Raw genomic sequence first — 19724 nt, forward strand, 5'->3', positions numbered from 1 at the left:
AATGGAAGCAAAGAACAGCAGGTGATTAATAATCATAAGCCTTTCAAATACCTTCCCCACATGGTGACATAATAATGATTCACAACAAACAAGCAAGGGATCCAAAATAAAACACAATTTAAGAACCAATGGGCTACCACTTACAGTGGTACCTCAGGTTACATACGCTACAGGTTACATACGCTTCAGGTTACAGACTCCGCTAACCCAGAAATAGTACCTCGGGTTAAGAACTTTGCTTCAGAATGAGAACAGAAATCATGCAGCAGCGGTGCAGCAGCAGCAGCAGGAGGCCCCATTAGCTGAAGTGGTACCTCAGGTTAAGAACAGTTTCAGGTTAAGAACAGGCCTCCAGAACGAATTAAGTTCTTAACCTGAGGTACCACTGTATTATACTAATGGATTAGGAAATATACTGCTAAACAGAATATGTCATTAGACTACGAGAGGGCTCATTTTCTTCTTTCCACTGTGATAACAGGATGCTGGACTAGTTGGGGCTTTGGCCTGATCCAGCAGGCTCTTCTTATGTTTTGTTCTTATGTTCTCAACAACTTTGATGTGTTATGCAATATTGCAAATTTGTGAAACTATAAAATGTTTCTATATAATGACACCATGTATGTTTCTTTATCAATTTTCTGCACAGCTATACTTACGTACTTATAGACATATTTAAAAAATATTTAGACATACACCTATATGCACACAAGACCATGCAAGCAGATTTATACCGTCGCATTGAAGATGCTCCAACCACATAGTTTCCACTTCAGAATCCATAAAATACGCAAACTTCTGTATTTTCAACCTAACACACAAACATCTAAACCAATTACATAAATTTTAAATTAATCAATGCAGCTGCTTGAAACGCCAAGTAAAAGCTCATTTGTGTCACTTTATAGCACCACATATGGCCAGTTTCCAACTGCCCTCTGATTTTGCATTAATTGTTAGGGAGACAAAGGCGCCATGGGGATCCGTGGACTACCGGTGAGTCTTAAACCTCTTGCAATTACCTGACACACCTGCTTCTAAACCCTTTGCTATCCATGGCCCCTTTGTGGGGGAGGCGTGATATATTCATTATCTCAGGGTAATAATGACTCTGGGTCCATTTCTAGTTTGGCTGTGCAAAAGGCAAAGCATGACGCAGCTACTATTAAAATAAATAAATAACTGATTTGATTGCTGAGAGCTTCATAGCAAGAGGTAGAGGAAATCTCAACGACTAGATGCTTCTGTTGCATAAAACTGCAGGGACCTTTAATTAACTGAGGAAGAGAACTTACATGGAAACTCACTGAGCATAAATTAATGGTGGGATGTGAAAAAGAAACTGATCTGTTTGGAGGATTGCCTGTACTATAGGCCCTATAGCACCAGGTTTTCAGCTGAAACAGGAGTAATGGGTGTGTGTGGCAGGGAAGGATTGCTTCTAAAACAGATTACTTTCTTACAGCTTTCCCAGAGTTGGAAAAGGGTGTAAATAACTGCAAAGATTAAACAGTTACACATTTTTGGCCTAAGGATGAGCATTGTTCTCTTGGGACAACATAGCAATGTCAACACCATAAAGGTGGAACATGTTTCAATTTAATGCTAACCACTGCTAAATGTTCTCTTGTCATATCACCTCCCAAAGAAGTGTCTGCAACCTGTAATTTAAAGATTGGGGGAGTACACTCTGCTGCTTTCCTGTAGTTAAGAAACAACACTGCAAGAATATATTCCCACACTCACTGACCAAAGAAGTGTTGTCCTCTATAATGCATACAAGTGCATGTCAGTCTGTGTGCATTTCCAGTAACATGCATAAAAACTAATAATTCCAAAGGCATTATTCCATGCACCTGGATGTGTTGTAGATGTGAGAAAATGTTTTTGTTTGACATACCTCAAACTTGAATCTCAAATATTGACAGAATGAGCGTCCCCCTAGTTAAGAAGAAAAACAATGAAACTTTTTCCAATGTACAAAAAAGGCATAAAATAAATGCAACAATTGGCACCCTCATTCCTGGTTCACTCAAGATACACTCAAGCTTCTGCCTATGGTCTGCCTCATAGGTTGATTCCAAATGATCTGTGTTGTAATACATCAAATGCACGCCAATTAGAAGTCAAAACATGAACATTTCAAGTAAATAACCAAATGATAAAGACCAGAGCATTTGAAAATGTACTCTACAAAGGCCACCAAGACCAGGAACTTCTCAAATCAGCAAGTTAATTAGCAAACATAAATAGAATGATCAAAAACTTCACTCCATCACCTGTGATGTTGCCCCAAATGATGGGACATCTGACATCCAAGTAGTCATGCAAGACTTGATTGTATTTTTGAGGAAACACTTCTGGAAAGAGTGTTGATAGGTGAAAATTTCTAGTGGGTGTTGGTCATATAATCTTGCATGCAGCTATATTTCATGGTGGCTAAAGCTGCACAATATTGGAAGTATTGTTTAGTTCTGGGTATCAGTTGTTGTTTTTAAAAGTCTTGAGAAATGGGAGAAAATTTACAGAATAGCTACATGTATTACAAAAGGTCTAGAAGATCAAGTCATATGAAGACAGACTGAGAGACCTGTGCATGTTTAACCTCCACTAAAGAAATGCATTGACAAATTTCAAATATCTGAAAGTCGTTATTAGAAAGAAGATGTCAAACCAAGTGAGAATTTCCACATTCTTCACAAGAAATGCAAGAAACAACAAGTTTAAAATGGAGGGCAGTGAATTTAAATAGAATGTTAGGGGAAATGTGTTAAGTAAAAGAGCAAATTGACAATACGATAAATCCATGAAGGCTGCAGTGTCTTTTATGGAATGTTAAGTATACCATTGTAGAAGTAGTTTTCTTGTTTTCAGTTTATGAAGTCTGTGTCTTCTGGATTTTATTTTATCTTATTGTACACCACTTCAGCAGCTTTTGGCTATGAGTTGACTTCTGAGTCTGCAAAACAAATACATATATCCTTGGGAATATCAAGGAAAAACTGTTGAGAATGGTGTTGGCATTCAGGTTCTTTTTAACATACCATCAACTGAAGAGTAGTCTGCAGTTCAGCTCTAGTATTCAGGTTAATATTTTGTTTATAATTGGTCAAATGCTCGTGCTTCAGTGGTGTGTTGGGTGGTAACAACAGATTACCTTGCCAAAGGGATGCTTTTATTCTGGTTATTGTGGCATTGACTAGGATGGGGTGAACTTGCATTAAGTGACGCCATCAGAACTGATCTTCCAAACAGTAAATCTTTCTTGATTGCGGTGGGTCTAAGGAACCTTGCCAAATCTCTTGCTCCTTCCCCATTGCTGACTTTTGAGCTTAAATCTAGCCCAGCCTAGCTAACTCTATGAGCTTACTGCTAACGCATACCATTTGTTTTGCCATTCTTGAACTTAAGCTGGGTTCCTAGCTTCAGCTGCAGCAGCTCCTGCCGCCTTCTTAGGCTTCTTTAGGGTCTTTGGACAAAGAGTTAATCATGATGCAAAACAATCCCTGTTCCGTACCACTTCAGACTGCAGATGAGCAATTGCATGACTGAATGTGCCCTCTGTCCCACACATATAAAATTCCTAAACATAAAAAGTAGCATCTTATTGATAAGACCGGGCTGGAACACATCTCCCAGGCATACTAGTTTTCTACGTATGTAGATTTTAAAAAAGAGAAATATATACATACTTTTATGCAAACCCTTATGGTACGTTTCAGGAACAGTTTTTCACCATATGATGCACTCCCCTATCCAGAGACAGGAATTCTTAAAAGTGGTTTAAATGGGAGGGAGTCTGAAGCAAAGGTTGCCATCCACTGTGCTTGTGCGTGAGCATTAAACAAAGCATGTTTCAATGTTTGTCACATGGGGATTTTTGTGTGTGTGCTTCTGTGTGTGCATCTATGTTGTTTGGGGGCTTAGTGTGCCTTAACACTGACTCCTGTGTTTGTGTCTCTCTTTCTCTCTTCCTTCACCCTCTTGCATGTGGCTGCGACTGGTGTAAATGGTGGCCCAGGGACTAAAGGGGCAACCTGGAGAGAAGGTGAGTCAGCTCTTTCCAGCTCATCACTTCATTACCGTGTCCTAAAAAAACCCTATGTCCCCTGGAAACACCTCCCTAACCAAGGTATTTTGCCCTGACAACAAGTTTGCCATGTGGTTGGAAATTAGTCCAAGTTATCCCTCTCTAACTTCCATCCCTGCTCTTCCTGGGCTAGAAGAAAGGAAGAAATCCCATCCTCTATGTGAGCCAAAGGCCCGGTTTAGAAGTACAAACTTTACAGAAATTAATATGTGCAAATAAGAAATAGCAGGGTGGGTTTTTTCCCCTGGCACTCTGTGGAAAGAGCCCACACATGTTCCAAGACAGCAGGGAAAAAATTGTTTACTATAATTTATACTAACATTGTGAAGGCTGGCTAGGCAAGCTCAACATTTGCAGCTGGACCTTTCTGGTATTTTCTGGAACCATTTTCTGTTTTGTTGCTGACAGCTGTGATTGGTGCGTTCAGGAAAGATACACGTGGAAATGTGGTTAACTGCACCAGCTGCGTCCTAGGCAGCCAGATGTGTTGTGTTGGGCCAGGTCCACCATTTCCTGATTGCAGGCTTCTATTATCTAAAGGGAAAGCCTCATAAAAAATAATTGAGGAAAGCAGGTGTGAGGGGACCCTCAAACGTTTACTTTAATCTGTGGTGCTGTTTTCGTTTGCTCCTATCCAGAAAAGCATTGCATCAGTTCTTTTTATGTTTGGGCAGAGGTAAGTGGTAGCCCAGAACAGATTGCAATGGAAATATCATATTTTTATTTGCTTTGCCCCAGACAGAACTAGGGCTTTTTCAAACGCCAAATGTATGTTGTGTGTGTGCCAGTAAGCAGCACTATCATTTCAGATGTTGCAGCACCTCAGAAGAAAAAAAAGGGGGGAGGATGTTTGCTGCAGATTCTCTGTCCTTCCCAAGGAAGTACCACAAAAAAGTTGACTGTTTAGAAATCCTGTCAGCCTGACATGAAGAAGAAAAGATACTGCATGATATATTCTGGAGCAGAAGAGCAAAGCAGCTTGCAGACATAGGCCTTGGTTTCCTTTAGGTCATCCAAGACAATTAGTATAAAAACCTTCATCAGGGTTGACATTAAATATTTGGGCATGTTTAGGTAAAACAAGTGGAACCTGAAGCATAATGCTGTAGTGTACCCTCACCTGCTAACAGAAGTAATGCTGCTTAGGGTTCTTTCCAGCACTCCAGCCCTCCTCTAGCATATTGGAAGTTGTCAGGGACTCAAGCAGGCCAGTGCTTTGTCCTCTCCTCCCCACCCACTCTCCATTTTCCATTTCCCTTTTCCAACTGGACTCAACATTCTGTGACTCCTGGATGCCACTGAGCATGCTCTGTCCTCATTGGGCCGTTGTTTTGCATACCTCAGGATTCATCCAAGCATGCTCTCTTGTTTCTCAGAAGTCCTGTTTTGGCTATAATCCTCTTGGCACTCCACCACCTGAGCTTATTATTAGAGGGAACCCACCACTCCAAGCTGCTGGTGTGACACTTGTCCCTTTTTATCTGTCTAAGCTCTTCTTATGTCCTATTCCTCTTGTCCACTAGTGCAGTGAATGGCTGGCTGTCCATAATTTGCCAAATTAAGACGTGGAAACTCTATATGGGCTATATGCACACCCTGTGCATCCTGTGTGATTGCAGAGACCCTTTACTCATGGGTACATAGGTTCTTTGCACTACAGTCACTTCAAAACCCCCATCATTTGTTCATTCCCTGTTATTAATAAGCAGCAAAAATGCAACATTTAAGGTGTTGAGGACAGTGAGGTTTAGAGGGGAGAGAACTGGAGATTTATAGAGCTTTTGTAATGGTTATCTATTCATTTACAAATTGTACATTTGTAAACTAAGCAGACATTCCAAGGGCACTGGAATAAGCATACAGTCAATCCCAGATTCATAGCACCATCAGTGCTGTGGAATCTTCAATAGCATCCTTGTCTCCAGAAATTTTGTTACTATCTAGGTCTCCCACTTAAACAAAAACCAAACTGATTTTCCATCCCCAATGACATAGACAGTTGTGAATCATATTCCAAATATTTAGAACAGTGCTTCGTAGAACTTTGCCAAAAACAAAGAACCCAACCAGCTTATTTTTGACCTTCACTGAGGGAAATAAAGACAATATGAAGCCATTCTGAAAGAATATGGGATGAGAAAGAAATTCTCTCAACATTTTGAGGTGGGGCTACTGCTTACCTGTCTTGACCTTACAAGGTGGCTAAAGGGATTTTGTGGGGGTAGCTCTAACTTCACAAATAAGGTCGGTGCTCCACACAGTGGCATGATGCTCCCATGGTGTTCAGGAAGTATGTGGATGGTATGAAGCTGGGGAGAGAGCCTTGTCCCATTGTGTGCAGTGCGAGGTTTTTTTTAAAAAAAGTTGAAGCAAGAAAAAACCCCTGAAAAACCCATGGCAACCTCAAATAGTTAAGGAAGGTAAACATAAGTAGCACCTCCTCTACCCAAAATGTTGGAAAATAGCAGTTAGTGGCCACTAGGGATGAAGGGTGGAAATTTGTTTCAGTTTGCATTTGAAAGCAAGCCTACTTAATTCACACTTCCTGAAACAACTTGAGAACCTAAATGCATCCATCCTTCAAAATTAACACTTCTCCAAATTTTGTGATGCAGTTCTCTAGCCAAGTTAGGTGTACATAAAAGTGTAAAAGGTAAAGGGACCCCTGACCATTAGGTCCAGTTGTGACCGACTCTGGGGTTGCGGCGCTCATCTTGCTTTATTGGCCGAGGGAGCCGGCGTACAGCTCCCGGGTCATGTGGCCACCATGACTAAGCCGCTTCTGGCGAACCAGAGCAGCGCATGGAAACGCCGTTTACCTTCCTGCCGGAGTGGTACCTATTTATCTACTTGCACTTTGACGTGCTTTCGAACTGCTAGGTTGGCAGGAGCAGGGACTGAGCAACGGGAGCTCACTCCGTCGTGGGGATAAAGATAATGATAACTAGAAGTGAGACAACTCTGGCACAAGAGAGTAGAGTCATAATCTCTACATAGTGAGATTATACTTTCTATCCTCAAGGAGCCGCAAATGATGCTTTGATCTGATTTCAGAATAGGTTCAAAATGGCTCCCCGTCTTGTTTGGAAAAGGCCAAGGGACCTGCTGTTTTAACTGGAAGAAACCTGCTTTTGATCATTTTTTTTCTCAAGAGTGTGCAGATGTATTGTTCCTTTTAATCTCTTTTGTAAACTTTCCTTTTTCCTCTTCATTATTTCCTTGGCCACGCTTTCCTTTCAGCCCTCAGTTGTTGTTCATTTGAATCTTTAACTTTAAATATTCGCTTTGGCTTTGTCACTTACATTCGTGTATTTTCCTCCCACTCTCAAATACTTCCCTTCCTTCTTTTTCTTCAACAGCCAACTCTAAGCCATTTCCCAGTCTTGTTTTGGTTTTGATTTTCACGTCCATGTTCTCCTTCTCCTCCTCCTCCCATCCCTTGCAGGGAGCCCCAGGAGAAGCCGGCATATCCATCATCGGTCCCCGTGGCCCACCAGTAAGTTGCCTTCTCTGTTTTTTTTTTCTTCTACTTTAATTTTTAAAGGGTATGGATGAGTTGCCCAAAAAATACAGGGAGTGGGAAAATGCCACTAGTCAGCTCAAACGGCCTGTAATGCTAAATGATGTGGTTTACATCCCTGGCCAGATTTGTTTTTATATTGAAATTACAGACTATATATATTGGTTAGAAAGTACATCAGTCTCAGCACAAAAGCTCAAACTGGCCGTACCAGTGGTTTTCCCTCCTGTGTTTAAAAGAAAAGGAAATATTTTCTGGTCTAAAGGGAAAAGCCAGTAACAGAAAGCATATTACACACCCTTGTTTTTTAGCAAAAAAATAAAAATAGTATTGCCTTCAGATAATACCAACTGGTCACTGATTTCTGGTGCAATGTAATAGAAAGAAATTTGACGTTGTTTCCCAGAAAATTTATGGTAGTATTCCCCCACCCCCCAAAAAAACTTTGCAAGGAGCAAGACTCTTCACCGAGAGTGTAGCTGAAGGAAGTAAGGAACTTTCACAGCAGAAGTTTCTGGTCTACTACAGAGGACTTACTAGCTTAGGCTGTTTGCTACATCTGACTTCACGACTGAAGGTCTGCTGACAAGTGTCTCCAAAAGAAAGGACCATGGCCACCTACTTTCTGCAGGTGGACAACAGCCAAGTTGCAGGGGACAAAAGAATTTTGTCAAAATATTGTTTGTTTGATTATTGCTGCAGAGCTTTTAGCAGGGCTAGCCCTATTACTAGGCGGAGTGAATTGGTTGCCTCAAGCACCTGATTTTATAGGTTCTATGAAATAGCAAAATTTATTCCTGTTGCATTTTTATTCCCCAAGAAAGGTGCTTGTGGGATTTTTCTGCCTCAGGGCCAAAACAACTTGAACACCCTTAGGTTTGATGTACCTTGACTTGTCAGGAGGCATGTGTTGCTATTTTGCCCCAGATTTTTATGTGCATATACTAAACAATAGGTATTGCTTCACCTGAATGCTTTAAAAAAGGACCCAGATCCCCCTCTCTTCTTCATCAACCCAAGGTGAACCATATTAGCAGCATTCAACACTGTAAGAAATGAATTGGTGGTGCTTCAAGATTTTATTTATGGTAAAATTCTAAGAGGTTTTGTTGGGTTTCTTCTCAGGCAAAACATCTGTGGAATTCAGAGAGGTGTGGAAAGTTTGTTGATGAGACCAGCAGAATTTCTCAGGGAGGTCTTGCCACAAAACTACTGTCCACTTTAGTGAAAACAGAATGGGGTGTCTTGTTAGTTGACTACAAGAGAGAGAGAGGCATGCACTGGTAGAGGTTGCCAGGCCTAACCCCTGGCACTTTCAGTTAAATAATGTCAGCTAGGGTGGAAGAGATTTGTGACTGAGGCCTTGAAGAGTCACTGTCAATCAGATTAGGCAATCCTGTGACAGATGGCCTGTCTCAGTACAAGGCAGCTTCATGTATTTTATGTCTAAAAGTTAGTATCTTTGGGAGATTGCATTATTTATGCTTGGGCTTGCAGATGCAGGTAAAACCAGGAGACAAACTGGGGGGGGGGGAGGATCGCTGAGGTGCTTATTTGTTTTATGTTGCATTTTTATGTGTTTCAGCCCATTTTATTTTCTGACTGAAAACATAAAGTTGCCAAGTTTCTCTCTTTTTACTGCCTACTAGTCTATAGTGTTCATATGTTGCCATAATACTCAGTGGCCACAATCTAGCACACAGTTAGGTATGCTCAGGCTACTAAAACCAATGATTTAAGTGCATTTATCTCTGTGTTGGACTGTGACCTGTGATTTTTCTCCATTGCATAACTAAGCTGAAAACTGCTCCACACGCTAACAGAATGTTATATGCCCTTTTCACAATGCCGCTCTGGATACAAACATTACACGGAAGAGGAAGCAGGATTGCACTTCATGACCCCACCCCTGAGCCTCAAAGTGTGTCCCACAGCAGAATACAGATTCCACATTCAGAACATAAAGTGTTCAGCATGTGTGCACATAGTCCATACGCAAGGCCAGGGAAGCGTATGCAAGGCAGGGCCAGGGCTAGTGAGCATGAATCTCCTCCTCATGTTGATTTTATACAGAATGGCTGTGACTCGGCTTTTTATGACTCAACAGTGTTCTTCTGCAAACAGTAATGAATATCATAAGCACAATGTGTGAAAGGGGATGGATTCTTTCCCTCAGTTTTGCATTAATGAGCAGCCCACATTGTGCTGCAGCTTTGGCCGGAGAAGGCAAATTACAACTTTGAATTATGAGTGATGGTGCAACCTGCATCTGTATAATTATAGAGTAGGTTCAGTACTGATTCATCCTGTCCCTTAGTATACTTTCTTTTGGGAGTAAAATAATTTTGCTGCCAGGATTTGCATTTCAAGGATAAGAGAGGCAGGAAAGAAAAATGCAGACAGAGAAGTGTTGGGAGCTGAAAGTTTTAAGAAGGCTAAAGTGATATAAAAGAGGCAATTGCACAGCAGAACGTTGTCTTTGTGCATGATGAATCTAGCAATTTCAGCTTCTAACCAGGAAATGAAATCATACTGTCCGCAACACCCTCTCACTGATAACTTGGCAATTTGCCCACAAGACTCCTGCAACCTGCCTTTTCCAACCCATCTTTGAGGGCCAGTTTTACAAAAATGAAAAGGCATGTTGATTTTGCCTTGAGACTCCTCACTGGAGAGCATTTACCTAAGCTTTATTAGAGTGAAACTACTTGAGAGGAAATAATTTCAGGACTGTGGCTTTAATAAGGCACGTATTATGCTTGAAGTGAATTGTTGCCTGCCATAATCATCAGTACAGGGGAAAATGCTTTTTCTCCATCTCCTTCTCCAAATCAATTGCAAAGATGATTTAGTTTTATGGTGACCTGGTGATAAGCGCTAAGGAGCACCTTGATAGCAAAGAAACGCAGGAGTACTCTGGAATAACAGCATGCTTTAGACAGATGTGAGATGACAAATAGTTTCCAGACTGTCTTTTGGAGGCGAGATGATGTGAGCAGTTGCACATCCAGAGCTTTTCAGCTGCTTAACATTACTTGGGTTTGCTGGCTTGAGCAAAGCATCGTGCTGAGCATGGCAGAAACAGACGCGTTCCACGACTTGGCAGTTCCCAGAGTTCTATTCTTGAGAACTTGATACAAACATTTGAGGAAGAGAAAGCTCCATGCTTCTTGGAATCTCTAGTGCTTGAACTTTTGCTCTGGCCTTTTATTGTCTCCAGCCTAAAGAGTCGAAAGGAGCAGCGTAGCAGTTTACAAGGAAGGTATCAGAGGCCAAGTTGCACCCTTTCCGGCTTTCCTCTAACTATTCTTTTCTCAGCCCTTTCTTGTCCATCAACGTTCAGAGACAATCTACATGCAGAGATTTATTAGTGAGATCCTCTCCTTTCTTGTTGTTTCGGAAAGCTACGGAGTGGACAGGCCATGGAATTTATAGCAGATCATCTCCCCTTGGTCCTTAGCCAGTGGCTCCAGGTGGTTTTATATATTCTGCCAAAGCCAATATGACCAAATGCAACATCACAAAGCTTAATAATTTTTAAGCAAGTCTACTCCAGTCACACCAGCATTTTTAAAAAGCGCTGTTTGGAGCAATTTAAGGCACTTTATAGCCACAGTAATTCTCCAAGGAATTTCTAAGACGATTTTGGTCTTCATTCTCTGGCTTGTGAAAGCCCTTTTGTAATATGAAAGCAGGGTGTATGTCAAAAAGCAATGGTTTTCAAAGCATGCACTTGGTAATTCTAGGGTTCCATGGAAGCTTATTAAAGATTCTTCGATGAAACATTCAGTAAGGGCAGGCAAACTTCTCCAAAAAACAGCTTGCCCACTAATACCAGGAATGTTCCCAGGTACAGGGTGGGTGGATGTATTCTAGGTTTTGTTAAAGTGGGGAAAACAATAGGATCCAATGAGTGCCGCACATGAACTGAATGACAATTCTACAAAATGCCCTGGAATTAAATAGAAGGATCTGCTAATTTCAGTTCTTTCTGTTTCTCATTTTTTTCATTCTTAAATTCAGTTCTCCATATTTCTGCAGCAATTTGTGAATTGAAAAAATAAAATCCCTGTGAAAATTCTTCAGTATTTTAGTGGGAATTTCTGCCAATAGACACACTTCTGTATGCAGTTTGACTAATGTGCATATTTTACAAGCAGTTTCCCCTGACATAACACACTTTTGGTTGTTCTCACTACACACACACACACACACACACACACACTTTCCCCTAATATAATGTATCTTTTGTACACATTGATTGGAGAACTGACTTGCAAAGTTCAGTTAAGTATGAATTTTGAAAGATGACAGTATTTCAATTCTGATCTGGTTTGGAAAGTGTGAAACTGAAGGATTTGCCTATACATGTGAACTGGACTGAATCCCCCCTCCCCCACAGTCCTTACTTGGAACGTTCCACTAACGAGCAGAGGTTCCATGGTAGACAAGCAAATGTCTCAAGAGAAAAAGTTTGCAAACAATTGCCTTACAGAGTAACTGTGAAACCCTAGGGCTACTTTTACTTCTAAAATGACTGTAATACAGCAGCAGATTTGCTACAGTTTATTGTGTATAATAGGGTTTCAGACTTTCACTGGCAACAACAAAAAGGCTTCCCCACTTTCTAAATTAGGCTATTAGAAATTAGGCTATTTTTGTACAGGTTATCCTAGTGTATAACCTATGTAGTAAGTAATTATATCTAGCATATGAGCTACTGCTTGCCATCTGGCTCCTCCTGCTGCTACTATTTTGCACCTGGGTTTGGTTGGTAGAGCTTGCAATTCTACTGCAAACGCAATTAGATCCTGCAGACCTGGTCTACCTGTGCCTGTCTTAGATTGTGCTAAGTATTAAATGGAAAGAGGTTGAGATTTTCAGCACCTTTATCTGGACTCTTCTCAATCTTAAATCTGCTATAAGAGTTTATAATCGTTTCCCCATTTTGTTTTGTTTTGTTCAGCAATTGAGGTAAATGTAAGCAATTGCTTATATAAACAATTTACACACATGAGTAAACTTGTAACTAAGCACTGAATGTTTCTTTGGATCAGATTGTAGAACAATAGCATGTAACTATTCTTTGTCTATTAGACAAAGAAGGGTGTCTCCATTTCCGAGAGTATTAGGAAGTCCCAGGGGAAGTTTTAGAGGGTCAGTTTCCTTGTGAAAGAGAGAAAACTGGAGACTTGCAGTGTTTATAATAGATGTATGTGCTATATAGAGAGTGAGAAGATAGGATGTTATTTTTTATTTGTTCGGTTACATCCGTGTCCTTCCTTCTTAGTGTGGGCTTACGAACTTAGTGATTTACAACATAATGGACCTAAACAATGGTTTAGTGATTGGTGTGCTGTACATGAATTTGGGCTTACATTTTGCTCCCCTGTTCCTCCTATGGTTAGTTGAAACAAACCAGGTTCAAACCAGGGTTTGTGATATGGCTGATTAACAAACCATAGTTTAAAACTATTAGTTCTAATTAGTTTAAAAGTGAAAGCAGATGCCTGCAATATGCTCGTGGCTATTATTGGGTGGGGGGAGTCTGCAAGCCTGATGCTTGTGCATGTAATGCCAAACCATACTTTAGTGTTACATGCAAACATGGCCGTAAAACCACATCACAATTTTTTAAACCCACAATATCAATTAAAACAAAAAAGCAGTAAGCCAGCGCATGAAACAACTGTTCATGGCACACATACTCGTGCAGTGGCTTGTATAAGCCACTAGCAATCAAGTTCCAGACTATGCACACCCAAAGTATGAACCGTTTTGTATTATTGAAGAGTATGCTTATAACAATATGAGCAAGTCCAGTGAAAAAACACTAATATATGATGTACATTACCTTCTCTCTCTCTCTCTCTCTGAACACATGTGTCAGAAACATTTTAGCCAGTCATGAGTTGTGACATGTCTCCAAGCACTGATGTTTATCAGAAATTCGAAATCCAATAGATACTTGCAAAATTGTCAGATCAGAGAAGTAAAAATAGGCAGCATTGTTTCCAGGCACCCTTAGCAAGTAAACCTTAAAATTAGCTACACGGTGAAAGTGCAAACTAGGTACAGTTGAAATACACAGAACAACCAGAAAGGGACTTCTGGGAACAGGCACAGGATGTACACATTTGTTGCTCCATCTCCTGTTGGCATTGCATACCACCCTTGCTTGGGACTGTTCTGGCAACCATATTTGCTTCAACATTTTCCTTATGGGTAAAATGAATGAGGAGATATGAAAGCCAGACAACTGGGCTTGAGTGATCAAGACCACCATCATCTTTGAGGCTCAGTATACATCTCACAGCTGATTGACCACCATTAAATGCCTCATTTTATGGCACTGTGATGCGGTTATATAAAGTATTCCTATAAAGTGATCCCAGGCACTGCAAACTGCACCAAAAGGACTGGTGAGCAAGCTTGAATTTATAACACACATGTAATTGATTCAGAAACTTCAGACAAACTGTCTGGAATTCAAAACGAACCCTTCTGTAATGCTGCTGGGCCTCTTTATTTCCCATCATTCATGTGAAACCAGCCTGAGTGGCTATAGCTGAAGAACAATTGAAGGGAAATTGGAAATTACATAGTCTCTTCCACAGAACTGCTTTCCTTTTAATTTCCTCAACACCGGTTATTTGTGTTATATCCTCCAGCAGTTATAATTGTATCTGTTTGGGAAGTGGAATACCAGGTTCTTTGCGATAACCTTGCACAGGCTTCTCTTAGCATCCCTCCTTCTAATAGTGAGCTCAGGTGGTAAGCACTGACAGGATTGGAGCCAAAATGGACCCACCAAGAAGCAAGAAGGACTTGTCAGCCTTCTTATGGGAAGACCAAAGTTTGCAGAAGCTCGACAATCTTTAAAAGCCAAAGTCAATTCTCAAGAATTCAGTGAGGACTGAGCATGCTCGGCAGTTTGCTTTGTTTGATGGTTTACAGTGATGTGATGGAATCAGCATAGTAAGTGTTGAATCCATGTGGTGAGGAGCTTCACATCAGCACTTTGTCACATGGAGCAATCTTCATGTAGTTGGGATTCCAAGTGGCTGGCCATTGTGCATCTGCTTATTTCCTTTGGGCTCAAGACCTTATTTGCACATATCACCCTTCCTGGTGTGTTTGCTCCAGGTTCTGCAGTTCTTTCCACACTGATTCAGGCATAGGTTGCCCACATGGTTTGGCCTCATGGTGTGTTTGCAGGACACATAAGCAATGCCCAGCCCATAGAAGACCTATCATTTGCATAGCTTATAAATATATCCTCAGTCAAGCTGAACCACATGGATGGAAGTCTTTCTCTGTGCCCAGAACAGTGTGGGAGCAAATGCAGAAGGAACAGAAGCCGCATTAGCAATATGTTTAAAGGTCTAAGACTTGTAATTTGGGGGGGGGGGATAAGGTATTGGGGACTACACTTAAAAGGTTACTGAAACATTTAAAGATTTGTGGTGGCTGAGCATCAACAGAAGCATTTTCTGAGTGGTGGAGAAATGTGCAACTTGAGATTAGAGAGTCCAATATTATTTAGTGACTTGCGGTAGCTTCCAGACACCACAGAAATGGCTTCATTTTGTACTAGTTCTCCGCAGTCAAGAGCTAATCCCTCAGGTCATGTAAAACAAGTGTACATATTTTCATCTGGCAAATGATGGAGAGTAGGAAATCACAAGGCCTGATGGAGTGATTTAGTCACACATGTTGCTGTCTCATCTGTTTCTTCTAATCTCTTTTTCCGCTTCATTCTATTCAGGGACAGCCTGGAACAAGAGGTTTTCCTGGGTTTCCGGTAAGTGGCACTGCTAATGCATACTGGTATGTATGAATGATATATTTCTAAGTGCAGCATCCCTTAAACTAAATGCCTCTTGACGCATCTGTTCTAAAAATGGATGGCTGGGGATTGTGTCACAGAAAAGACATTGCTATTTCATTCAGTGCTTTGATTTCATTAAAAATGTATTTATTGTTTTAAAAAAATTGCAAGTAGAGAGATCTCCTATATTTTCCTTACAAATGAGTCATTAAAGCAAAAACTGTAACATAAAACTATAAATACGTGTTGTGATTTGAACTAATTTCTAGATCTGTTGCAATGCTTTTTCAGTCACTAGACTCCCTTGTGTTTTCTGTCCAAGACCTGTCAGGTATTCAGTCTTGTGGGCTGTATATATGGGCTATGAACACAGTCTGAATATTTGCCTGTTTTAGACTTCATTGCTACATACTTTATTGGGAGAAAGCCCTATTCAACCCAGTGGGGCTTGCTTCTGAGTAGACCTGTATAGAATTACACAAAAAGTCAACTGTTCACCTCTTTTCTTTTGTCTTAATTTCAGGGTCAGATTGGTTTAGACGGCAAACCAGTAAGTGAATATTTCCCCTCCCCTGACTCTTGTTCTTGCTCATACTCCTAGTCAGCAGCTTTCTGTCAATAACACTTTCAAAATGTTTATCTCTCAATCATTTGTTTCAATAATTCTGGGCAAATCCATATATGTGAAGTAGTGCTGGTGTTCAGACCACCAAAAGACACATCTTAGAAATTAGACTTGTCAGAAATGTAACTTATATAGTTGGAGACTTTTTTAACATCTACCTATCATACACCAGTGTTTCTATTTTTATATGTGTGTTTGTTTAAATTTTGAAAGCTTTAAAACCCAATTTCCAGGACACATGGGGGAAAATACACTTACAAGATATGGACCCACATCACAATTCAGCCAAAACTAGACCTGAATAAATATATCTTCAGAAATTCTTTTAAAGACTAGTAGCGATGAGGCCAGTGGCGGCCATTGTGGTGAGGTAGAGCCATCCTCTCAACATTTGCACTGCTGCAGGGGCGCAGGGGCTGAAAGGTCAGGGCTGTGTAGGAACCAGTGTCAGGAAGGCTGCTCTGCCTGAAATTTGGGCCCTACTGCAAGAGGCCAGCTTTATGTATCTCTGTGAGGAGTGAGTTCCAAATGTGTGGGGCCACCTTTAAGAAAGCCCTGTTCCTGCTACCTGCCAGCTTAATGGCTCTTGCTAGCCAGTTAAGAGAGCAGGGTCACAGCTTTCATTTCAATTCTTCAGCAGGCTCATCCACTTGCAGGCAGCCCTTCAGATAACATGATCCCAAACCACTTAGGGCTTTAGATGTCCAAACCATGAGAAAACCATTGCTGTAGGAAAGCAACAGGAGAACGCATGACTAAACGGTAATGACAATTGCAGAAGTCTGAGGCTTCAAAATGTCCTAGTAACTAGAATGGCCACCCCTGATGCAGTCTTCCTTTCTATTTCAGGGGCAACCTGGACAGAAGGGAGAAGTGGTAATAAGACTTTAATCTATTTCTGTGCAATATGCTGGGTCGAGCTGGAGACTTTCAAGCTTGTAAAAGGGCAAGACTGCCAGGGCGGGTTTGTGGGGTCCTCATTTCAAAATGGAACTTGGGTTGCCATATTTCAATAAGTGAAAATCTGGACACAAAGGTTGCTGAGTTTTAAAGCTTTTTTTTTTTTTTTTGGTTTTGTGTTTTTGCAGAAATTCACCAAAAATGCAACACTTCCAATATGGGCTGCCATACGCCTGGGTTTTCCTGGACATTTTAACCAGTTTCTGAAAATTCCACCAGGACACCATTTTCGAAGGACAAATCCAAGCTGTGTCCGGGAAATTCCGGACATATGGCAGCCCTACCTGGAATAGATCTCCCATTCTTTTCTCTTCCTACTCTAGCAATGAAAGCAGGAAAGTGATTTCTGCTGGCAAATTTGTAAATAAGACCTCCACCCCCCACCCCACCCCCATAAGCAGCACTAGGTTATTGGGTCATCATCAACAAATTTATTGTACTAGCCTTGACCACTTTAAAAATAAACTCAAAAAAATTCCAATCCCTAAACAATAAAAGCATTGTATAATAAGAAAGTTAAAGTGCCTTCTAATGATATTAAATATTTTAACATAATTAGAGTACAACTGAATTCAAGGTAAGATTAAACTAAATACACTCTTAAAGCTCCTAAGGCATGGCCTCCTTTAATACACTAGTTCTTTCTGTTAGATGTTTGCTTGCAGCTAAAGCATACAATGTAGTTCTATATGTAACAAATGGATAAACAACTCCAAAGAGAAAACACATAATTTTTTGGTCAGGATGGGTTGTTAAACTAGACAAAATATTTCTCAATAATTTTTCCCTTGGACTATCATATAAAGGACATTTCGGTGCATAACGGATTACATTCTCCACCTGCTTTGAATTACAAATGCAAATCTGTTGTGAAACTGGTATCTGTTTGTCTCTACCATTTGACACGGCGGAAGGCATAATCTGTAGACATAGCTCTCAGAAAGCTCTGCATAGGGGAAACACTGTCACTTCTTATTGATATCTAGATCTTCGACATTCCTCTTTGAAAGAATGACGCCAATGGAAAAATTTAGATTGTTGCTCTGGGGGTGGGGGGGTGGGCCAGGAGAACCCCAGAGCAATGCATGCAAGATAAAAGGGGGAGGGTGTTCTGTCCGGCAAGCAGAAATACTTGCACTGACAGATCTATTAGAAGAGTGCAACATTGAATTCCTCCCCTTGTTCCTCCACCAAACTTATCATAATATGGCAGATTCTGGCAACGCCAAGGTAGGCTGCACTTTATTTGTAGGGTATGACATCACCACTGCACAGGAATCCTTTGTGCATGTGTGGTATGGCTTTATAGCATCAATGAAGTCTCTAAACCAGGTGTGGAGAATCTTCCACAACTTGAGAACCGCATTCCCTTCTGGGAGACCTTCCAGGGGTCAAATGCCAACACACACACACACTCTCTCTCTCTCCCCTTGCTGTTCTCCAAGCAAGAAACATGAACTGTTCAAGGACATATTCCAGCCAGACAGAGACACTCAAGAAGGGTGCAAAGCAAGGATGGAAAGGGATGCAGCTAAGGAGGATGTGTGGCCCAGGAAGAGTTGCAAGTGCCATATTGCAGTGCCCCTGGGCCTCATATTCCCCATCCTTGCTCTAAATTTGCAAGAGAACTCCAGATTCTTGTGAATATACCTGGTACAGTGATTTTGTCATAGCTGGACCTGCAAATCCTTGTCTGGATTCCATATTTTTGTGGAATCGAGCTGCATCTGTAGCTGTACCAAAGGCAAATCAGTACTACATCTAATATCAAGTGAAATTTTTTAGGCAAACTGCCGCTGTCCCTCTTTTGGCCACAGGAGTGGGTAGGACTGGAGCCAGGTTTTTCTCCTCCTGACCCTGCAGCCAGGAGGCACTGGTTTCATTGAATACAGTACAGTATCAACATAACAGTTATATGCACTGGGAAACCAAAATATTGTGTGACTCGCTTTCTTGCAGTATTCACTTTTATTCTGATGGTCTGGGACCAAACCCGCAATATCTCCAATATCTCTCCTTTCTATGATGCTAGTCACCATACATTTAGTTAGCTTCATGACTCAACAAGGCTTAATTTGCATTTGTGCTTACTGTTCCTTGTTGTGACTGCTTTGCTAAGTCCTTTCAGATTTAAGCTATACTGGGATAATTAGAACCTTCAGGAGGATTTGCTGGGTGACTGGCAAGTCTGAAATGCACGGTGAACTGGGTCATCTGATTGTTTCACCATCAGGTGGTAGCTCCACATCACTCCACCCCTCCTCCATCCAACTTAACAGGTACTTAATAGAAGGATGGAGGGACGACGGACTGTGCTGTTTGAGATGAATGGGGCTGAGTGCTGAGAAACTGTGTTAGGATATCCTGTTTTCATTATCCAGATTTCTTTTTTAAAAAATACTTGTCAGGGAACCCACACAGTTTTGAAAATCAACTGTTCACAAAATTATTCAAGTCAATAACTTGGAAAGCAGAGTTAGTAATAGCCAGATACAGGCCATTTAGCCTATCTTGCTTGTAACTGGACACACTTTCACATACTAAATTCCTGGTCCATAAATTTTATCCACCTTGTTAATTCTGCTGCCACCCTGTGTGTATTGGCCCTGCTTTACAAAGTATCTCATTTCAGTGTATGCTTCGATTGCTGGATTGCTCAAGTCATGCTTTTATTTTCTACGAAGCTGGAGTTTTACCC

The 19724-nt window shown here is 41.0% G+C and overlaps 1 protein-coding gene across 31 annotated transcripts in view; it reads left to right on the forward strand.

Moving 5' to 3' along the window:
* Positions 1-474: 474 nt before the first annotated feature.
* COL13A1 (collagen type XIII alpha 1 chain) overlaps positions 475-19724 on the forward strand; it is an 83467-nt gene continuing 64217 nt past the window's right edge. For 11 of the 31 annotated variants that reach the window (XR_008330533.1, XR_008330535.1, XR_008330530.1 and 8 more), the window contains exons 1-6: positions 477-996; positions 4022-4048; positions 7536-7586; positions 15379-15414; positions 15965-15991; positions 16916-16942. Coding sequence is in view for 9 of the 31 variants with exons in the window: in XM_053388477.1 (XP_053244452.1) it covers positions 976-996; positions 4022-4048; positions 7536-7586; positions 15379-15414; positions 15965-15991; positions 16916-16942 (189 nt within the window). In the remaining 22 variants the exon portion in view is untranslated. Of the gene's footprint in view, positions 997-4021; positions 4049-7535; positions 7587-15378; positions 15415-15964; positions 15992-16915; positions 16943-19724 lie in introns of all 31 variants that reach the window. The other 20 variants (XR_008330538.1, XR_008330537.1, XR_008330542.1 and 17 more) reach the window with 5 other exon arrangements.

The sequence above is a fragment of the Podarcis raffonei genome, chromosome 5, assembly GCF_027172205.1.
Source record: "Podarcis raffonei isolate rPodRaf1 chromosome 5, rPodRaf1.pri, whole genome shotgun sequence".
Lineage (NCBI taxonomy): Eukaryota > Metazoa > Chordata > Lepidosauria > Squamata > Lacertidae > Podarcis > Podarcis raffonei.